This window comes from Triturus cristatus, chromosome 2_2, assembly GCF_964204655.1.
Source record: "Triturus cristatus chromosome 2_2, aTriCri1.1, whole genome shotgun sequence".
Classification (NCBI taxonomy): Eukaryota; Metazoa; Chordata; class Amphibia; order Caudata; family Salamandridae; genus Triturus; species Triturus cristatus.
The window spans coordinates 1,241,545,350-1,241,567,456 of NC_140582.1; the positions used below are offsets into that span (position 1 = coordinate 1,241,545,350).

A 22,107-nucleotide genomic window follows, 5' to 3' on the forward strand; every position below is an offset into this window, starting at 1 on the left:
GTGTCCCTTGAGTGAGACGCTGCATCAAACCTCACAGAAGGGCAGTGGGCACAGAGAGGCCAGCGGGAGACGTGTCCCTTGAGTGAGACACTGCATCACACTTCACAGAAGGGCAGTGGGCACAGAGAGGCCAGCGGGAGACGTGTCCCTTGAGTGAGACACTGCATCACACCTCATGGAAGGGCAGGGGCATGGAGAGGCGATTTTCAAAGGGATTTTCCGGGTGCTAGTGGTCAAAAGCTGAGAGTTCATCGCTCACTTCCTTAGGGATGCTTCAGGTAGAGCCGGTTCGGTACCCTAAGATAAAATCCATCTGGGGGTGCAGTTCTGCTCCTGGCCGCTGGGTGCCACGAGAGAGGCGCCAAGAAGTGCCAGGAAAGTTGGAGAGCTGCCGGAGGCAGAGAGGGAAAGAGAAGGGAAGGAGCCAGAGTGGGAGGAGAGAAGAGGGAGAGACAGGAAGCGGGGAGAGAGCAGACGGCGTGAAAGAGAAGAGAGAGAGCCCCCGCACTGCTGCCACTGCCTCCCCCGGAACATCTGCTGCGGGACCGGGCGGGGGTGCGGGGTTCTACCCTCCGGAGTCCGGGAGGTGCTGCGTACAGAGCGGTTCTGTCATCCAGAGTCCGTGAGGTGCTGTGTACAGAGCGGTTCAACCCCTCAAAAACCGGGAGGTGCTGTGTACAGAGCGGTTCAACCCCTCAAAAACCGGGAGGTGCTGTGTACAGAGCGGTTCAACCCCTCAAAAACCGGGAGGTGCTGTGTACAGAGCGGTTCTGCCCTCCAGAGCCCGGGAAGTGCTGTGTACAGAACGGTTCTGCCCTCCAGAGCCCGGGAAGAGCTGTGTACAGAGCGGTTTTGCCCTCCAGAGACCAGGAGGTGCTGTATACAGAGCGGTTCTGCCCTCCAGAGCCCGGGAGGTGCTGTGTACAGAACGGTTCTGCCCTCCAGAGCCCGGGAAGTGCTGTCTACAGAGCGGTTCTGCCCTCCAGAGCCCAGGAGGTGCTGTGTACAGAGCGGTTCTGTCGTCCAGAGTCCAGGAGGTGCTGTGTACAGAGCGGTTCCACCCTCCAGTGCCCGGGAAGTGCTGTGTACAGAGCGGTTCTGCCAGGAGGTGCTGTGTACAGAGCGGGTCCACCCTCCAGAGCCCGGAAGGTGCTGTGTACAGAGCGGTTCCACCATCCAGAGCCCGGGAAGTGCTGTGTACAGAGCGGTTCTGTCGTCCAGAGTCCAGGAGGTGCCGTGTGCATTGCCCGGGAGGTTCTACGGTTCCGACCCGCCGTGCAGGGTTCTGCCTGGGTCCCCGATGTTCTGACATACACTCTCCGGGTTCCTCCGGTTCGGATCCTTGACCCACGGTTCTGGGGCTCAAGTACTTTGGACTCTGTTACAGTTCTGGTGCTGCTGCCCCCACTGGCTCATCTCCCCATTCAGGACCTTTTCGGTTCCGCGAGGATCTGGACCCAACCGAACCGGCACCATGTTCGTCCGGAACCACAAGAGCAGAGTGACGGTGGCCCGGTGCTCCGCCCTAGAGATGGAGATCAAGAGAGGGAGACTCCGACGGAGCGTCTTCATCGACACCCCCCAGGTGAGACTGCGTGCATGACCCCGGGTGAGACCCCGCCACCCCACTGCATCTCAAGACCCCGGGTGAGACCCCCGCCACCCCACTGCATCTCAAGACCCCGGGTGAGACCCCCGCCACCCCACTGCATCTCAAGACCCCGGGTGAGACCCCCGCCTCCCCACTGCATCACAAGACCCAAGGTGAGACTGCGTACATGACCCCGGGTGAGACCCCGCCACCCCACTGCATCTCAAGACCCTGGGTGAAACCCCGCCACCCCACTGCATCTCAAGACCCCGGGTGAGACCCCCGCCCCACTGCATCTCATGACCCCCGGTGAGACCCCCACCCCACTGCATCTCATGACCCCGGGTGAGACCCCCACCGGTGCTTAATTTGCAGAAAACTTAGTGTCAGGGCTCTTGACAGGAGGACACTGGAGCTTGCACCATCGGCTGCCCCTGTCAGCACTGCCAAAGACAGCACCAACACACCACTAATCATCACACTCTTAAAAGTGTGACAGTTCAGACTATTACAGGCCCCCAAAGCTAAAAGAATGGCTCTGGAGGCAAATACGAATGATTGGAAATTGAAATAATAAACAGAAGTTGTTGTGCTCGTACCTAAATTGACAGACACCACTGCCATGTGGGATTACGTGCCGGTGCTGAGCATCGGGAAGCACCGGCACAAATTAAGCACTGCCCCCACCCCACTGCATAACATGACCCCAGGTGAGACCCCCGCTGCTCCACTGCATCATACATCCCCGGCCGGGTGAGACCCCCTACCCCACTGCATAACATGACCCCAGTTGAGACCCCTGCTGCATCACCAGAACTCTGGAGAGACCCCCCTCCCCAGCCTCCACAGACCCCGGTGAGACCCCTCCCCTGCCCCACTGCATGACATTGCCACGGGTGAGACCCCCCTCCTCACCACTGCATCTCTAGACCCCAAGTGAGACCCCCCTCCTGACCACTGCATCACAAGACCCCAGGTGAGGCACTATCTCATTGCATCACTGCACCCAAGTAGAGATGCCCCATTCACACTGCATCATTAGACACCAGGTGAGACCCCCCTCCTCACCACTGCATCACTAGACCCCCCGCCACACTGCATCACCAGACCCCAGGTGAGACTCCCCCAACCTACTGCATGAGATGACCCCGGGTGGGACCCCCGTCACAGTGCATCACTAGACACCCGGTGGGACTCCCCCACTGCCTCACTAGACCCCAGGTGAGACTCCCCCACCCTACTGCATGAGATGACCCCAGGTGGGACCCCTCCTGCACTATAAGACCCCTGGAGAGACCATCCAACTGCAACACTAGACCCCAGGTGAGACCCCCCTCCTTGTATGACAAGACCTGAAGTGAAACCCCCCTTGCAGTACCAGACCCTAGATGAGAAGCCCCCTCAAAGCATTATGTGACCCCAGAGGAGGCCACCAACGACATCACTGCTCCTCAGCTGAGACCCCCGACTACATCACTAGTCCACAGGTGATAGCACCACTGCATCACTAGACCCCCCATCCACTGCATCACTAGACCCCAGGCGAGACCCCCCATCCACTGCATCACTAGACCCCAGGCGAGACCCCCCATCCACTGCATCATTAGACACCAGGCGAGACCCTCCATCCACTGCATCACTAGACCCCAGGCGAGACCCCCCATCCACTGCATCATTAGACACCAGGTGAGACCCTCCATCCACTGCATCATTAGACACCAGGCGAGACCCTCCATCCACTGCATCACTAGACCCCAGGCGAGACCCCCCATCCACTGCATCATTAGACACCAGGTGAGACCCTCCATCCACTGCATCACTAGACCCCCCATCCACTGCATCACTAGACCCCAGGCGAGACCCCCCATCCACTGCATCATTAGACACCAGGTGAGACCCTCCATCCACTGCATCATTAGACACCAGGCGAGACCCTCCATCCACTGCATCACTAGACCCCAGGCGAGACCCCCCATCCACTGCATCATTAGACACCAGGTGAGACCCTCCATCCACTGCATCACTAGACCCCCCATCCACTGCATCACTAGACCCCAGGCGAGACCCCCCATCCACTGCATCATTAGACACCAGGTGAGACCCTCCATCCACTGCATCATTAGACACCAGGCGAGACCCTCCATCCACTGCATCACTAGACCCCAGGCGAGACCCCCCATCCACTGCATCATTAGACACCAGGTGAGACCCTCCATCCACTACATCACTAGACCCCAGGTGAGACCCCCCATCCACTGCATCATTAGACACCAGGTGAGACCCTCCATCCACTGCATCACTAGACCCCAGGCGAGACCCCCCATCCACTGCATCATTAGACACCAGGTGAGACCCTCCATCCACTGCATCACTAGACCCCAGGCGAGACCCCCCATCCACTGCATCATTAGACACCAGGTGAGACCCTCCATCCACTGCATCACTAGACCCCAGGCGAGACCCCCCATCCACTGCATCATTAGACACCAGGTGAGACCCCCCATCCACTGCATCACTAGACACCAGGTGAGACCCTCCATCCACTGCATCATTAGACACCAGGCGAGACCCTCCATCCACTGCATCATTAGACACCAGGTGAGACCCTCCATCCACTGCATCATTAGACACCAGGCGAGACCCCCCATCCACTGCATCATTAGACACCAGGTGAGACCCTCCATCCACTGCATCACTAGACCCCAGGCGAGACCCCCCATCCACTGCATCACTAGACCCCAGGCGAGACCCCCCATCCACTGCATCATTAGACACCAGGTGAGACCCTCCATCCACTGCATCATTAGACACCAGGTGAGACCCCCTCCTCACCACTGCATCACTAGACCCCAGGTGAGACCCCCCTCCTCACCACTGCATCACAAGGCCCCAGCTGAAACTCCCCACTGCATCATTAGACACCAGGTGAGACCCTCCATCCACTGCATCATTAGAAACCAGGTGAGACCCTCCATCCACTGCATCATTAGACACCAGGTGAGACCCCCCTCCTCACCACTGCATCACTAGACCCCCCGCCACACTGCATCACCAGACCCCAGGTGAGACTCCCCCAACCTACTGCATGAGATGACCCCGGGTGGGACCCCCGTCACACTGCATCATTAGACACCAGGTGAGACTCCCAACTGAATCACTGGACTACTGGTGATACACCGCCCCAATACTACATGACCACATCAAGACTTCAGGTGAGGCCACAAATGCATCAACAGACCACTTAAGACCCGCCCCCCGCCTCCAGATGAAACCACAGGCACCACAGGAACCCGCCCCTGCCAGACACTCCCTGTGTATGGAAAAGCTGCCCTCGTGGTGAAAGCACACCAGGGTGCCAGCCCTTATCGCTACCCCCTCATGGCACGATGCACAGCAGTGAGACCCTTAGCCATTCTCAGGAGCGCCCCCCCCACCTTGAATGCCATCCCTTCAATGAGATCAGACACTGTGAACCCCATTCTGAGACCACCAGGGTGCAAACCGCAGACTGGTACAATGACCATGAAATGTTGTGCTGTTGCCAGTGATAATGTTGTATTGTCATGAACGATATCGTGTGTGTCTTAATGTGTCCGCTCCATACTGGTGCCATCTCACACCTCTGGTGGGTACCTCTCTTCAACAGAGCGTCTCTGAACAGACTCTGTCATTTTAAATGATGTGTGTGGTGGCATAGATGCATGGTGCCACAGGTGAGCTGTGCCACAGGTTGCATAGATGTGCAGTAGTATAAGTGCACGTGGCATTGGTGCACAGTGCCGCAGGTTGCATAGGTGGGCAGTGCTTCGGTGCACTGTGGCATACATTTGTGGTGCTGCAGGTGCAATGTTCTGTAAGTTGCATAGGTGTGCAGTGGCATCACTGAACCGTGACATACATGCGTGGCGCCACAGGTGCGCTGTGCAACAGGTTGCATAGGTGTGCAGTAACATCGGGGCACCGTGGCATTGGTGCACTGTGCCACAGGTTGCATAGCTGTGCAGTGCATCTGTGCACTGTTGCATACATGCATGGTGCCGCAGGTTGCATAGGTGTGCAGTGACATCGGTGCACTGTGGCATAGAAGCAGAGTGGCACAGGTGGGCTGTACCGCAGGTCGCATTGGTGTGCAGTGGAATCGGTGCACTGTGGCATAGATGCATGGTGCGCAACAAGAAAATGGGGTAGTAATGTATCAGAGGATGCACATCATAGCAATTATTGACATCAAATTGGGTGTGTAGTGATACTTGCTGGAAAGACAGTGAGATCGGTAACAAATTGGATAAGTGGTGCCGCTCGGGATTAGAAAGCACCCTACTACCTGAGTGCTGAATTATACGTGTCATGCAATGCAATCCCCGTAATTAACAGATTTTATACATAAATTAATCCCGGCACTCAGAAGTCATCTAATACTCTTGATGGTTATTGGCCAAGAAAGAGAAGGACACAATGACAATAATGGAAAACTGGCTGCGGAACATATTAGGTCCTCACGAGAGTATATGTCAGAAAGTGATTTAATACACAATTTTTACAGAAAGGAAAAATACATTCATGAACAAAAAATCATCTGAACTCCCTAGTGTATTTAGTTCTAGTTATTATTTCATGAGAGGGAGAGTTCAGTTTTCTGAGTCTTGATACAGATGGATGACAGCCGACACGTGTTTCGTCACGTATAGTGACTTCCTCAGGGCTGTGAAGAAAATGTCAAGATCTTAGTTTAAACCAGACACCGTCAGTGTGTCAATTTATACATTTGGTGATTTGGTTCAATCTGTTATTATCAGTTCCATTGTGAAAAATACACAAAATATGGGAGTTTATAAGATAAGAAGAATGGGAGAAGAGAAAGAAAGAAAAACGTGGGTTGGTTTTGGATAGTGCTAATATGGAAATGAAACCAGAAAGTGAAGTGACCAGTAAGATGATTAGATTAAAGGATGGATTGTCCCCATCACCAACATCCAGTGTGAAGAAAATAGGACATTGATTCCCAAACAGGAATGTGAGTACTAACCTATAGACAGAGTCTTTGGACGCTTTATAAGACAAACATAAATTGAACTTCTGTTGACGTGTTATAATCAGTGTAGATAATTTCAAGCAAGGATTCTGACGTACAATATGGTTCTGTTAAGAATATATAATGGAGAGCAGAGGTTTAGGAAATAGACAATAAACAGCAACATACTAATAGATGTGCTCAAAGACAAATTATAAATTATGCCATTTGAAAGGAAAGAGATTATAAATACCCAGGGATTTTAGAACCTGGATTAGGTTTCGAAGGGACAATTCTTGTCAAGGAAAATTCTTCTGAAAATTGTATAGTTGTCTGTAGGCAGTAACAGATCTTCCCCAGTGATTTCTACTAATAGTAACAAACAGAAAAAGGTGATATTGGTTCAATTTTATCAGAAAAACTATAAAGTTAGGGCAATGTCAGGTTCGAAAAGGTCTCAAATACTATACCTATTATTACAGAGAAAGTATACCACAAGTAAAAACTTTTTCACACTTCTGATTCATGTGACCTTGGACGAAAGTTGTTCGACACTCAATGAGAGTTATTGACGGGTTACAGCTTGTTTGGAAAAGAACGAGTCTCCACCAAGGTTTCTGGAGATGATATAGAACAACAGTAAGTAAGTGTATACGAAAGAAGGGACACTTTTTACTCTAGAAATAAGGGATCTTATATACAATACCCAAAATTTCAGGGATGCTGCACCGTGATATAAAATTGATTTTTGAGACAAAGTTGGTGGGACAGTCTTCAAGTAGTCGTCTATATGGTGATTTCTAAATAAAGAAGATAAAGATTGAAGAAATAAGTTCCTCTGAGGATAAATTATATGTTAAAAGGACCTAATATAAGAGGTCTCCTTACTTCGTAAGTTGTTTGTTGGCTTCAACGTATTAAGTGAAGTGCACAAACCGGCTCTGGTAAGCCCTATAGAAAGCAGTGCAAAACGAAATGCATTGTTTGAAATTTTGAAGATAAATCATTAAAAGATACAGCAAACCCCACTTGATAGTATTTAAAAAAATATCTGATGCTGACATTAATTATGAAAATCTGTTCATAAAGGTGGCACAGCCATAAAATAAGCTAAGTATATAAGTTGGTTTAAAAACAATAAACTTGCTAGCTCGTAACCTTCTCATGGTCGCCCAATTATTTGACATTAATTATGAAATTCTGTTCATAAAGGTGGCACAGCCATAAAATAAGCTAAGTCTATAAGTTGGTTTAAAAACAATAAGCTTGCTAGCTCATAACCTTCTCATGTTCGCCCAATTGCAAAAATCATTGTATGCAAGAAAAACGAGAGAAATGCAAAACGGTAAATTATTAGACCGTAAAATTGGGAATAGTTGCTAAATCAACAGCAAGTAACCATTGCATTACGAACAACACGTAATTCAGTCATAAAACGATGCGTTTCCCATTACAAAAATTGGTAACTGGGATACTGAAACATAATTGTTGCTACTCGTCTGTATTAGTATTATAATATATAGTCAAGAAGAATAATGGTTCTTATATCAACAATATAACTAGTAAGAGACAATGATTATCGAAGTACACCCGAAATGAGAGATATAGCTCATGGCCATCTGCCTAAAAGAATAATGTTCCTTAAGGTAGTATCCAAGATGTGCTTACCTACTAGTGTAGTAGTAGTTATCCGGAAATTGACCCCCGTCCCTTCGTATCGGCAATGGACGTAAGGTCAAACAAGTAGCAGCCTCTTATATTATGGAAACCGAATTTGGCGCGAAAATTGTATACTTCAAACCACGTAAGGGAAGGAAAGAGACGGTCCATGATTGGCCATCTAAAGTTAAGATGTCAAAATGGAAGCGGCCATCTTGGAGCAGTCCAAGTTGTTTATAGAAAAAAGAGGTTTGTAGTACTGAAACAATCCATGATTGGCCTTCGTAACATACGTGGTTCTGGATTGGTTACATCCCTTATGATTGGAGGGAGAGAAGAAGGTAGCCATCTTGGAACAGTACATGTTCCTACGTGTTTCGAGTATGGGTACGTGGTTTAGGACAGTGGCACATATATTTTGGAAATTCTAATACCTGAAATTCACATAGAACGAATTTCCGCATCGTACTTCATGTTGTGATTCAATGTGTATTTTGAAAGATATTTCGTGTATATCTAATGCGGAATGTAATAAACTGTATTTGCGGCGAACACGAGTGTAAACTCTTTTTCATCTTTACCGAGTAAGATATTCTGCATATATAGTGAGAACAAATAGTGATAGAAATCGGAATTTCGAAGAGAAAAGGTGGAATACATACCCTTAATCATTATTACCACATTAAGGTGTATAGTATATGTAGTGAGGCCAAATTGTGATAAAAATGAAAATATCGGAGAGAAGAAATTGCAAGTTAAGTAAAAAGTGAAACACAGGAAAAGATAATACTACATGTCCAGTTCCACTAGGGCCCATGCATGGGCATACTGTTACATAAACGTATTCTTTGAAGAACATTAATATCAGTGACACAGTTCATTGAGCTGATCAAAGCATTATGAGACACAGAGTATTAACTAGATATAGTTAATTTTCACGTTAGCACAGACATGGAGGAGATAATAGCCATATACATTTCACAGTTTACATGTTTGGACATATTTTGACAACATTCTGTAGTTTCAGTCAGTTTAGACTATTTATAGCGAGTCATGCCTCTCTCAGTTGGTGTTTACTCTAAGAAAACATGCATCTCCTTGTCAAAATTAATGCCCATTTCTACCGCTCGTAGTTTGATAATCCACAGGGCCTCTGTTTTCCTCAGGTTAAGAGTCCTGTCACCACCCCTTAGGCCTAAGGTGGTGTGAGATATTCCATGGAACCTGATTTTATTCAGTTCTACTAGAGTGTGATGGGAATTGAAATGGACCGCTAGTGGATAGCTAGTCAGGTTACTGCGTATTGCTCTGAAATGTTCTTGTATTCTAATCTTAAGAGGGCGGATTGTGCTGCCCACATATATTAGTCCACAGCAGCAGATAATGCAGTATACCACAAAGTTTGTATTGCAGTTTATGAATTGTTTTATGCCATGTTTTGTCGTAGTATTATATTGGAAATCAATTGTTTTATTAGCAGCGAATTGGCACATATTGCAAGTAGCACATCTGTAAAAGCCAACAGGTTTTGCAGGTAGCCAAGTTGATTCTTTCTTTTTAGGTGGTAGATAGCTAGGGCAAAGGAGTTCTCTAAGAGTTGTGCCTCTTCGGTGAGTAATCATCGGATTATTAGTCACATGTTTCTCTATTGTTGTGTCTAATTTTAGAATGTGCCAATGTTTCCGAAGAATATTGTATATTTGGTGACTGTGTGTGTTGTAGTCTGTCACTAAGGCGATTTTTCGTTCTCCATCCTTCTTTTTGTTTCTGCGTCCGGATGACAATAATTTAGATCTTGGTGTATTTAATATTTTGTTTTTGGCGTGATCTAAGACAGTCCTAGGGTATCCCCTTATGGTGAATCTGTTTTCCAATTTGTCAAGTTCCATCCTGAAAACTAGGTCGTCACTACAATTTCTTTTTAGTCTGATCATTTCCCCCATGGGGATGGAGTTGATTTGGGACCTGGGGTGTGCACTCTTGGCGTGTAGTACCGCATTGCAAGCTGTTGGTTTTCTATAGAGTCTTGAGATGATTTCTACCAAACCAGCTCCAATCCCCTGCAACAAAACTATCAAAGAAATACAAGACATACATCTCTTACTATCCCTTGACGACCTTTCGGACACACCCCCCACTCTGACTGACGTCCTTCTAGACTTAGACATCATGCCTGATTTATCTTTGGACAGTGGTCTCAAACAAAAGTCCACATTTGTACCCAACTTACATGCTGACAATGTGGTAGATACCTTCTACAAAGCGGTAACATCAGATCTCTATAGACTAGAAGATAGATACAATCGCAATCATGGACACATTATGTACAACCTCAGTAAGGAAGAAAACAAGGCCCTAATAAATCTTACAACAAAGCAAGATGTTATCTTTAAGGAAGCAGACAAAGGTGGAAATATTGTCGTCATGCGTGATAGTGACTACATACGAGAGATTGAAAGACAACTAATGGGCGAATCGTCTTACACAAAGCTACTAGGGAATCCCTTAAAAGAGATTACATCACTAATGTGCACCAAATTGACAGCTTGGCGGGAATCCGGTCTCATCTCCGAAGTAGAATATAGATACCTCTATAACCCAACGCCACGGTCTCCCTGCATTTACATGTTACCGAAGGTACACAAACCAAGTGCCTTTCCTCCGGGTCGACCAATAATTTCCGGGATAGGTTCCCCTACGGAACACATCTCAGAATATGTAGATGTTTTTCTACAACCGTTGGTACACAACCTTCCCTCTTATATAAGGGATTCTGGAGACCTACTGAGTAAACTAGAAGACATGGAGTGGACTAATGACCTTACATTTGTGACGATGGATGTGTGTTCTCTATACACCTGTATCCCACTAGAAAAAGGCCTCTCAGCCCTAGCGGATTGTCTCTCACATAGGGATGCCACATTCTGGGAACACACTCAAATGATTCTAGATCTAACCCGTCTTATCTTAGAAAACAATGTTTTTCTGCATCAAGACATCTGGTACAAACAGACAGTTGGGGTAGCAATGGGATCAAAATTTTCCCCTTCATATGCGAATCTCTATATGGGTCATTTTGAACAAAACCATGTATGGAAAAAGTCTGATACTCGCCTCATAGAACATATAGTCTATTGGGGTCGGTACATAGACGACATCTTCATTCTCTGGTCTGGTGGTGAAGAACTATTCTCAGAATTACTAACACATCTTAATGATAACACCTACAATCTTAACTTCACACATAAGATCAGCCAACGAGAAATAGAATTTTTAGACTTAATTCTATATGTGAAAGATAGGAAAATCATCTCAAGACTCTATAGAAAACCAACAGCTTGCAATGCGGTACTACACGCCAAGAGTGCACACCCCAGGTCCCAAATCAACTCCATCCCCATGGGGGAAATGATCAGACTAAAAAGAAATTGTAGTGACGACCTAGTTTTCAGGATGGAACTTGACAAATTGGAAAACAGATTCACCATAAGGGGATACCCTAGGACTGTCTTAGATCACGCCAAAAACAAAATATTAAATACACCAAGATCTAAATTATTGTCATCCGGACGCAGAAACAAAAAGAAGGATGGAGAACGAAAAATCGCCTTAGTGACAGACTACAACACACACAGTCACCAAATATACAATATTCTTCGGAAACATTGGCACATTCTAAAATTAGACACAACAATAGAGAAACATGTGACTAATAATCCGATGATTACTCACCGAAGAGGCACAACTCTTAGAGAACTCCTTTGCCCTAGCTATCTACCACCTAAAAAGAAAGAATCAACTTGGCTACCTGCAAAACCTGTTGGCTTTTACAGATGTGCTACTTGCAATATGTGCCAATTCGCTGCTAATAAAACAATTGATTTCCAATATAATACTACGACAAAACATGGCATAAAACAATTCATAAACTGCAATACAAACTTTGTGGTATACTGCATTATCTGCTGCTGTGGACTAATATATGTGGGCAGCACAATCCGCCCTCTTAAGATTAGAATACAAGAACATTTCAGAGCAATACGCAGTAACCTGACTAGCTATCCACTAGCGGTCCATTTCAATTCCCATCACACTCTAGTAGAACTGAATAAAATCAGGTTCCATGGAATATCTCACACCACCTTAGGCCTAAGGGGTGGTGACAGGACTCTTAACCTGAGGAAAACAGAGGCCCTGTGGATTATCAAACTACGAGCGGTAGAAATGGGCATTAATTTTGACAAGGAGATGCATGTTTTCTTAGAGTAAACACCAACTGAGAGAGGCATGACTCGCTATAAATAGTCTAAACTGACTGAAACTACAGAATGTTGTCAAAATATGTCCAAACATGTAAACTGTGAAATGTATATGGCTATTATCTCCTCCATGTCTGTGCTAACGTGAAAATTAACTATATCTAGTTAATACTCTGTGTCTCATAATGCTTTGATCAGCTCAATGAACTGTGTCACTGATATTAATGTTCTTCAAAGAATACGTTTATGTAACAGTATGCCCATGCATGGGCCCTAGTGGAACTGGACATGTAGTATTATCTTTTCCTGTGTTTCACTTTTTACTTAACTTGCAATTTCTTCTCTCCGATATTTTCATTTTTATCACAATTTGGCCTCACTACATATACTATACACCTTAATGTGGTAATAATGATTAAGGGTATGTATTCCACCTTTTCTCTTCGAAATTCCGATTTCTATCACTATTTGTTCTCACTATATATGCAGAATATCTTACTCGGTAAAGATGAAAAAGAGTTTACACTCGTGTTCGCCGCAAATACAGTTTATTACATTCCGCATTAGATATACACGAAATATCTTTCAAAATACACATTGAATCACAACATGAAGTACGATGCGGAAATTCGTTCTATGTGAATTTCAGGTATTAGAATTTCCAAAATATATGTGCCACTGTCCTAAACCACGTACCCATACTCGAAACACGTAGGAACATGTACTGTTCCAAGATGGCTACCTTCTTCTCTCCCTCCAATCATAAGGGATGTAACCAATCCAGAACCACGTATGTTACGAAGGCCAATCATGGATTGTTTCAGTACTACAAACCTCTTTTTTCTATAAACAACTTGGACTGCTCCAAGATGGCCGCTTCCATTTTGACATCTTAACTTTAGATGGCCAATCATGGACCGTCTCTTTCCTTCCCTTACGTGGTTTGAAGTATACAATTTTCGCGCCAAATTCGGTTTCCATAATATAAGAGGCTGCTACTTGTTTGACCTTACGTCCATTGCCGATACGAAGGGACGGGGGTCAATTTCCGGATAACTACTACTACACTAGTAGATAAGCACATCTTGGATACTACCTTAAGGAACATTATTCTTTTAGGCAGATGGCCATGAGCTATATCTCTCATTTCGGGTGTACTTCGATAATCATTGTCTCTTACTAGTTATATTGTTGATATAAGAACCATTATTCTTCTTGACTATATATTATAATACTAATACAGACGAGCAGCAACAATTATGTTTCAGTATCCCAGTTACCAATTTTTGTAATGGGAAACGCATCGTTTTATGACTGAATTACGTGTTGTTCGTAATGCAATGGTTACTTGCTGTTGATTTAGCAACTATTCCCAATTTTACGGTCTAATAATTTACCGTTTTGCATTTCTCTCGTTTTTCTTGCATACAATGATTTTTGCAATTGGGCGAACATGAGAAGGTTATGAGCTAGCAAGCTTATTGTTTTTAAACCAACTTATAGACTTAGCTTATTTTATGGCTGTGCCACCTTTATGAACAGAATTTCATAATTAATGTCAAATAATTGGGCGACCATGAGAAGGTTACGAGCTAGCAAGTTTATTGTTTTTAAACCAACTTATATACTTAGCTTATTTTATGGCTGTGCCACCTTTATGAACAGATTTTCATAATTAATGTCAGCATCAGATATTTTTTTAAATACTATCAAGTGGGGTTTGCTGTATCTTTTAATGATTTATCTTCAAAATTTCAAACAATGCATTTCGTTTTGCACTGCTTTCTATAGGGCTTACCAGAGCCGGTTTGTGCACTTCACTTAATACGTTGAAGCCAACAAACAACTTACGAAGTAAGGAGACCTCTTATATTAGGTCCTTTTAACATATAATTTATCCTCAGAGGAACTTATTTCTTCAATCTTTATCTTCTTTATTTAGAAATCACCATATAGACGACTACTTGAAGACTGTCCCACCAACTTTGTCTCAAAAATCAATTTTATATCACGGTGCAGCACCCCTGAAATTTTGGGTATTGTATATAAGATCCCTTATTTCTAGAGTAAAAAGTGTCCCTTCTTTCGTATACACTTACTTACTGTTGTTCTATATCATCTCCAGAAACCTTGGTGGAGACTCGTTCTTTTCCAAACAAGCTGTAACCCGTCAATAACTCTCATTGAGTGTCGAACAACTTTCGTCCAAGGTCACATGAATCAGAAGTGTGAAAAAGTTTTTACTTGTGGTATACTTTCTCTGTAATAATAGGTATAGTATTTGAGACCTTTTCGAACCTGACATTGCCCTAACTTTATAGTTTTTCTGATAAAATTGAACCAATATCACCTTTTTCTGTTTGTTACTATTAGTAGAAATCACTGGGGAAGATCTGTTACTGCCTACAGACAACTATACAATTTTCAGAAGAATTTTCCTTGACAAGAATTGTCCCTTCGAAACCTAATCCAGGTTCTAAAATCCCTGGGTATTTATAATCTCTTTCCTTTCAAATGGCATAATTTATAATTTGTCTTTGAGCACATCTATTAGTATGTTGCTGTTTATTGTCTATTTCCTAAACCTCTGCTCTCCATTATATATTCTTAACAGAACCATATTGTACGTCAGAATCCTTGCTTGAAATTATCTACACTGATTATAACACGTCAACAGAAGTTCAATTTATGTTTGTCTTATAAAGCGTCCAAAGACTCTGTCTATAGGTTAGTACTCACATTCCTGTTTGGGAATCAATGTCCTATTTTCTTCACACTGGATGTTGGTGATGGGGACAATCCATCCTTTAATCTAATCATCTTACTGGTCACTTCACTTTCTGGTTTCATTTCCATATTAGCACTATCCAAAACCAACCCACGTTTTTCTTTCTTTCTCTTCTCCCATTCTTCTTATCTTATAAACTCCCATATTTTGTGTATTTTTCACAATGGAACTGACAATAACAGATTGAACCAAATCACCAAATGTATAAATTGACACACTGACGGTGTCTGGTTTAAACTAAGATCTTGACATTTTCTTCACAGCCCTGAGGAAGTCACTATACGTGACGAAACACGTGTCGGCTGTCATCCATCTGTATCAAGACTCAGAAAACTGAACTCTCCCTCTCATGAAATAATAACTAGAACTAAATACACTAGGGAGTTCAGATGATTTTTTGTTCATGAATGTATTTTTCCTTTCTGTAAAAATTGTGTATTAAATCACTTTCTGACATATACTCTCGTGAGGACCTAATATGTTCCGCAGCCAGTTTTCCATTATTGTCATTGTGTCCTTCTCTTTCTTGGCCAATAACCATCAAGAGTATTAGATGACTTCTGAGTGCCGGGATTAATTTATGTATAAAATAGATGCATGGTGCCACTGGTGCACTGTGCCACCGGTCGCATCGGTGTACAGTGGCATTGGTGCACTGTGGCATAGATGCATGGTATCACAGGTGGACTGTGCCACCAGTCGCATAGGTGTGCAGTGGCTTCGGTGCACTGTGGCATAGATGCTTAGTGCCACAGGTGCACTCTGCCACCGGTCGCATAGTTGTGCAGTGGAATCGGCGCACTGTGGCATAGATGCATGGTGCCACAGGTGTGCTGTGCCACCAGTCGCATCGATGTGCAGTGGAATCAGTGCACTGTGGCATAGATGCATGGTGTCACAGGTGCACTGTGCCACCGGTCGCATAGTTGTGCAGTGGCATCGGTGCAATGTGGAATACAGGCATAGTGGCACAGGTGGGCTGTGCTGCAGGTTGAATTGGTGTGCAGTGACATCAGTGCACTGGGGCATAGATGCATGGTGCCACAGGTGCACTGTGCCACCGATCGCATAGTTGTGCAGTGGAATCAGTGAACTGTGATATAGATGCATGGTGTCACAGGTGCACTGTGCCACCGGTCACATCGGTGTGCAGTGACATTGGTGCACTGTGGCATAGATGCATAGTGTCACAGGTGCACTGTACCACCGGTTGCATCAGTGTGCAGAGGCTCGGTGCACTGTGGCATAGATGCATGGTGCCACAGGTGCACTGTGCCACCAGTCGCATCGGTGTGCAGTGGCATTGGTGCACTGTGGCATAGATGCATATCGCCACAGGTGCACTGTACCACCGGTCGCATCGGTGTGCTGTGGCATTGGTGCACTGTGGCATAGATGCATATCGCCACAGGTGCACTGTACCACCAGTCGCATCGGTGTGCAGTGGCATCGGTGCACTGTGGCATAGATGCATAGTGTCACAGGTGCACTGTACCACCGGTCGCATCGGTGTGCTGTGGCATTGGTGCACTGTGGCATAGATGCATATCGCCACAGGTGCACTGTACCACCGGTCGCATCGGTGTGCTGTGGCATTGGTGCACTGTGGCATAGATGCATATCGCCACAGGTGCACTGTGCCACTAGTCGCATCGGTGTGCAGTGGCATTGGTGCACTGTGGCATAGATGCATATCGCCACAGGTGCACTGTACCACCGGTCGCATCGGTGTGCTGTGGCATTGGTGCACTGTGGCATAGATGCATAGTGTCACAGGTGCGCTGTGCCACCGGTCGCATCGGTGTGCTGTGGCATTGGTGCACTGTGGCATAGATGCATAGTGTCACAGGTGCGCTGTGCCACCGGTCGCATAGGCGCCATTTAAAATGTGTTGCATTTACAATCAAAGACTTTTCTCTCTGTCGTGTTAATCTTTAAACAATGCTCAACCCTGGAATCTAGATCACGCCATTGTATAAGGAATGAATATATCACCTTTGAGGAGTGCAGCATGGGCTTGGCACGGGCATGGGAGGTGGGCGAGCATATGTGGTCTGTGTGCCAATGCTGCCCCAGACCTTGGCATCTTTCTGCGTCCAGCTCTGCACTTTCCGCGCCGTCAACTTTTCAAGCCTCTTTTTATTCGATTTAATGTATCTTTTGTCGATAGTTTTTAATCGTGTCTCGCACATGGAATGATATGTTTTAACATTTTTACATTTTGAAAACGTTCTTTGCACTTGTATTAAAATGTAATTGGATGACTTGCCGCACTCACATCTTAATGAAAATCTTGAATCTAGGTTGAATGTGGCATGGGTGCATTGTGACGTAGGCCTGTGGTGCCATAGTTGTGCAGTGACACCGGTGCCCGATGGCATAGGCGTTTAGTGACATTAGTGCATAGTAGAATAGATGCTGGTGTTATGGCTGTGCTGCAGCTTGCTCAGTGATGCAGGTGGCAGTAGCATGGGTGCAGGGTGGCATGATCCACGGAGCCATAGTTGCACAGTGACGTAGATGGCAGTGGCATGGGTGTAGAGTGGCATGGATCCATGGTGCCATAGTTGCAGAGTGACAGAGGTGGCAGTGGCATGGGTGCAGCGTGGAATGGATCTAGAACGCCATAGTTGCACAGTGAGATAGGGCAGTGGCATGGGTGCAGTGTGGCATGGATCCACGGTGCCATAGTTGCACAGTGACATAGGTGGCAGTGGCATGGGTGCAGCATGTCAAAGATCCGCGGTGACAAAGTTGCAGAGTGACATAGGTGGCAGTGGCATGGGTGCAGTGTGGCATGGATCTAGAACGCTATGGTTGCACAGTGACATAGGTGGCAGTGGCATGGGTGCAGCGTGTCATAGATCCGCGGTGCCATAGTTGCAGAGTGACATAGGTGGCAGTGGCATGGGTGCAGCGTGCCATGGATCTAGAACGCCATAGTTGCAGAGTGACATAGGTGGCAGTGGCATGGGTGCAGCGTGGCATGATCCGTGGTCCCATAGTTGCAGAGTGACATAGGTGGCAGTGGCATGGATGCAGCGTGGCATGATCCGTGGTCCCATAGTTGCAGAGTGACATAGATGGCAGTGGCATGGGTGTAGCATGGCATGGATCTAGAACGCCATTGTTGCACAGTGACATAGGTGGCAGTAGCATGGTTGCAGCATGGCATGGATTTAGAATGCCATAGTTGCACAGTGAGATAGGGGGCAGTGGCATGGGTGCAGTGTGGCATGGATCCACGGTGCCATAGTTGCACGGTGACATAGGTGGCAGTGGCATGGGTGCAGCGTGTCATAGATCCGCGGTGCCATAGTTGCAGAGTGACATAGGTGGCAGTGGCATGGGTGCAGCATGGCATGGATCTAGAACGCCATAGTTGCAGAGTGACATAGGTGGCAGTGGCATGGGTGCAGCATGTCATAGATCCGCGGTGACAAAGTTGCAGAGTGACAGAGGTGGCAGTGGCATGGGTACAGCATGGCATGGATCTAGAACGCTATGGTTGCACAGTGACATAGGTGGCAGTGGCATGGGTGCAGCGTGTCATAGATCCGCGGTGCCATAGTTGCAGAGTGACATAGGTGGCAGTGGCATGGGTGCAGCGTGTCATAGATCCGCGGTGCCATAGTTGCAGAGTGACATAGGTGGCAGTGGCATGGGTGCAGCGTGGCATGGATCTAGAACGCTATGGTTGCACAGTGACATAGGTGGCAGTGGCATGGGTGCAGCGTGTCATAGATCCGCGGTGCCATAGTTGCAGAGTGACATAGGTGGCAGTGGCATGGGTGCAGCGTGCCATGGATCTAGAACGCCATAGTTGCAGAGTGACATAGGTGGCAGTGGCATGGTTGCAGCATGGTATGGACCTAGAACGCCATAGTTGCACAGTGAGATAGGGGGCAGTGGCATGGGTGCAGCGTGGCATGATCCGCGGTCCCATAGTTGCAGAGTGACATAGGTGGCAGTGGCATGGGTGCAGCGTGGCATGGGTCCACGGTGCCATAGTCGCACAGCAGGGGCGGCTCCTCCCCTCCAGTAGGGTGGAGGAGTTGTGCCCACTGCTTTATTGCTGTGCGAGAAAACCAAAACATAAAATGGTAATGATTTTTGGTTATTACCATTTTATTAATTCTTATCCTATGCACACACTCTAAGATTCAATGAAAGTCCTTCATACAGTAGGAGCAAACAAACGAAAATGAGTAATGTCATTTTCGTCGTAAGGGGATTACCCCTCGACTTCTTCAGGGCTGGAAATAAAATAACAAAGTGTAGTAATGATGACACGCTGGTAAGTTGTAATCCAAGCAGGTTTATTCACAGGTAGCATCAGTAGGTCCTTATCAACATGTAGGCCATCATTAGCAGGTATATAAGTCCTGTAGGGCTGCCTGTATGCTCAAATCAACAGCCCCACCAGGAGCAGCCTGCTAGCTGCTCAGCCCCTCTCACCATCTGTCACTCCTCATCCAGTCACCCAGGCATTCTACTCAAGGTCCACTCACCAACATTCCATACAGAAGACACGTACACAGGTGTTGGACTTGGCCCTTCTGGCAAGTTCACCCCTAAAACTTTTTGCATTTATCCTAGCCTTTTTCCTATGTTGTATTAGTGGTTTTAGGCCTCTAGGCGCTTTTACACTGTGTCCCAGTGGAGAGTGTGTGCGCTCTGTGTATGTTTCAGTGAGGCTGACCTGTCCTCCCATAGAAATGCGTGGGGCATCTGAGTGACCGTGTTAAGTCCTGATGTGAGAGGAGTGCAGGGGCGAGTTTGGTATGTGCGAACTCGTGAGATTGAATGCTGCGCGATGATGTGTGCAGCGTTACTGTGTCTAGTGTAGAAGTGCCACTTCTAGAAGCTGGCATGTTTGTGTAATAAATGTGAAGTGACTGTCTAGCTTGTGATTGGCTGGTGTGTCTGTCTCCAGGAGTCAGGATGGGTCTGCCCCGGTGGTGAATGGAGAGAGCTGCATGTTGATGGGAGGGAGGAGTACACCTGGGACCTGAATAGGGCTGGGCTTTCCCTCCACAATGCTGGCTCCACCCCCTGTGGTGCGTCTGATGTCCCTGGCCTGTCCTGGGAATAGGGAGAGGGGCTGAGCAAAACAAAGTGCTCGGGAACCAAGTGCATCTGGTTCGCCCCTTCCCTGCACCTTTGGAGACAAAGGATTGTGTGTATAAAAGAGGGGCTGTGACCCCATGAAAATGTTCTTCTTCTTGACTTGAAACAACCAGGGGCGTGCTGCTGCTGGGGCCCAGGGAAAGGCTTGCCTCCCTGGGCCCTGCCTAGCCCCTGGATGCCTGTTGGACTTCTTGGACTTCGTCCTTCTATCCCTAGCGCCTGGGAGCGCTTTAACTTAATTGGCCCCCTTTGTTTGAGAGGGAGCCTCTGTGCCTTGTCCTTGCAGCACTGGGCTGCGATCATTTTCGAGGGAATCCCGATGTAGGGATCCCCCGCATTTCGGGCTTCCGGCGGGTGCCCACCCCGCATTGATGCTAACTCGAGCGGGAGCCTACCCCGCTTTATATTCAGGATTTTAGGTGGGTGCCCACCCCGCTCTTTTGTTGTGCTGGCCGTAGCGGGTGCCCACCCCGCGTTAGATCGCTGATTAAGAGGGAGTCTACCCCTCGTTATGCTGGGAAACCGCTGCTGCTGCCCTGCCGCCGCCGCCTGGAAGTCAGGAGAGTCGGCCTGTGATGTGGGTGGGGCCGCGGCAGGACCGGAAGCTGTGCCGCGTCGGTGCGGGGCTCCCGTGAGCCGATGGGAGCCCCAGAGCTTATGGCATGAGGGAGACAGGAGAAGAGGAAAATGCCCCCGGAGCCTTGCGGGCTCCACAACCAAGTCCCGGGTCCCAGGAGGGGGCCCGGGTGAAGCGGGAGGACGGCAGAGGCCACCGATGGCAACGCGGGGCTCCCACGAGTGAAAGGGTAGCCCCGTGCCGCAGGAGAAGTACTGCCGCCGCCTTCACAACGAGGAACCTTCCCCCCGCTAAGAGCCGGTGAGTTGAGACGGCTGTGGGGGGGAGGTTATGTACTTTGTTAGTGCCGACTGCGGCACCGTAAGTGCAGTGGTGCTGAGTGGTCCCGCCAGGGAGCGGGCCACTCCAACGAGGGGCACATTTATTTTCGAGAGGGCCCAGAGGGGCCCATGCTTTTCCCCGTGGTGGCCATATGTATTACAGCTGCCCCACTTGCAGAGGGCAGCTGCACCAATGGGCTAATCTGATTAAAGGGGCCCCAGTGGGGCCCACGTTTTGCGCATTGGTTGTTCTAGGGCCTAGAGGGCTCCAATGATTGGCGCAGGTTGTTCTGGAGGGCTAGTGAGAGCCCCCTGCCACAGTTTTGACTTCACAGCTGCCCAGCAAATAGTGGGCAGCTGCACCGTTTAGGTCTTCCTTCCTGGGGACTTGCTTTTTTTGTGAACTCAGGAGTGGGACGCACTCCTTCGCCCCATCTTTGGTCTTCCACAGCTGCGCAGCACTTTGTGCCAGCTGCAGCGTTTAGGCCCTGTTCTTGTCCCCAGCTGCCCAGGTTTAGGTTCTGGTGCAACCTCAACCCTATTGTGATTTAGGCGCTATTGTGATTTATATACTAATGCTTTGGGTGTTAGGAAATGTACCGTGTGTAGTATGTTTTGCACACCCTGTGTTTTATACCTCTAGATATGATTTCTGCATAGGAGGTTGTTTTACCTGTTTAGTTTTATGTTAGGGAGATTATACTTCCCTGTGTGATGTACGCCCCTAGTGTAATTATACTTAGGAGGTAGGGTCTAATGCGTTAGACTTGTG

At 47.3% G+C, this 22,107-nt stretch overlaps 1 protein-coding gene across 1 annotated transcript in view; it reads left to right on the forward strand.

Annotated features, from left to right (window-relative positions):
• Positions 1-426: 426 nt before the first annotated feature.
• Positions 427-22,107, forward strand: part of RTKN (rhotekin) — a 606,092-nt gene continuing 584,411 nt past the window's right edge. Inside the window, exon 1 of the mRNA XM_085642925.1 lies at positions 427-1,585. Within this exon, the coding sequence (XP_085499051.1) occupies positions 1,475-1,585 (111 nt within the window). The 5' untranslated portion in view covers positions 427-1,474. The remainder of the gene's footprint in view (positions 1,586-22,107) is intronic.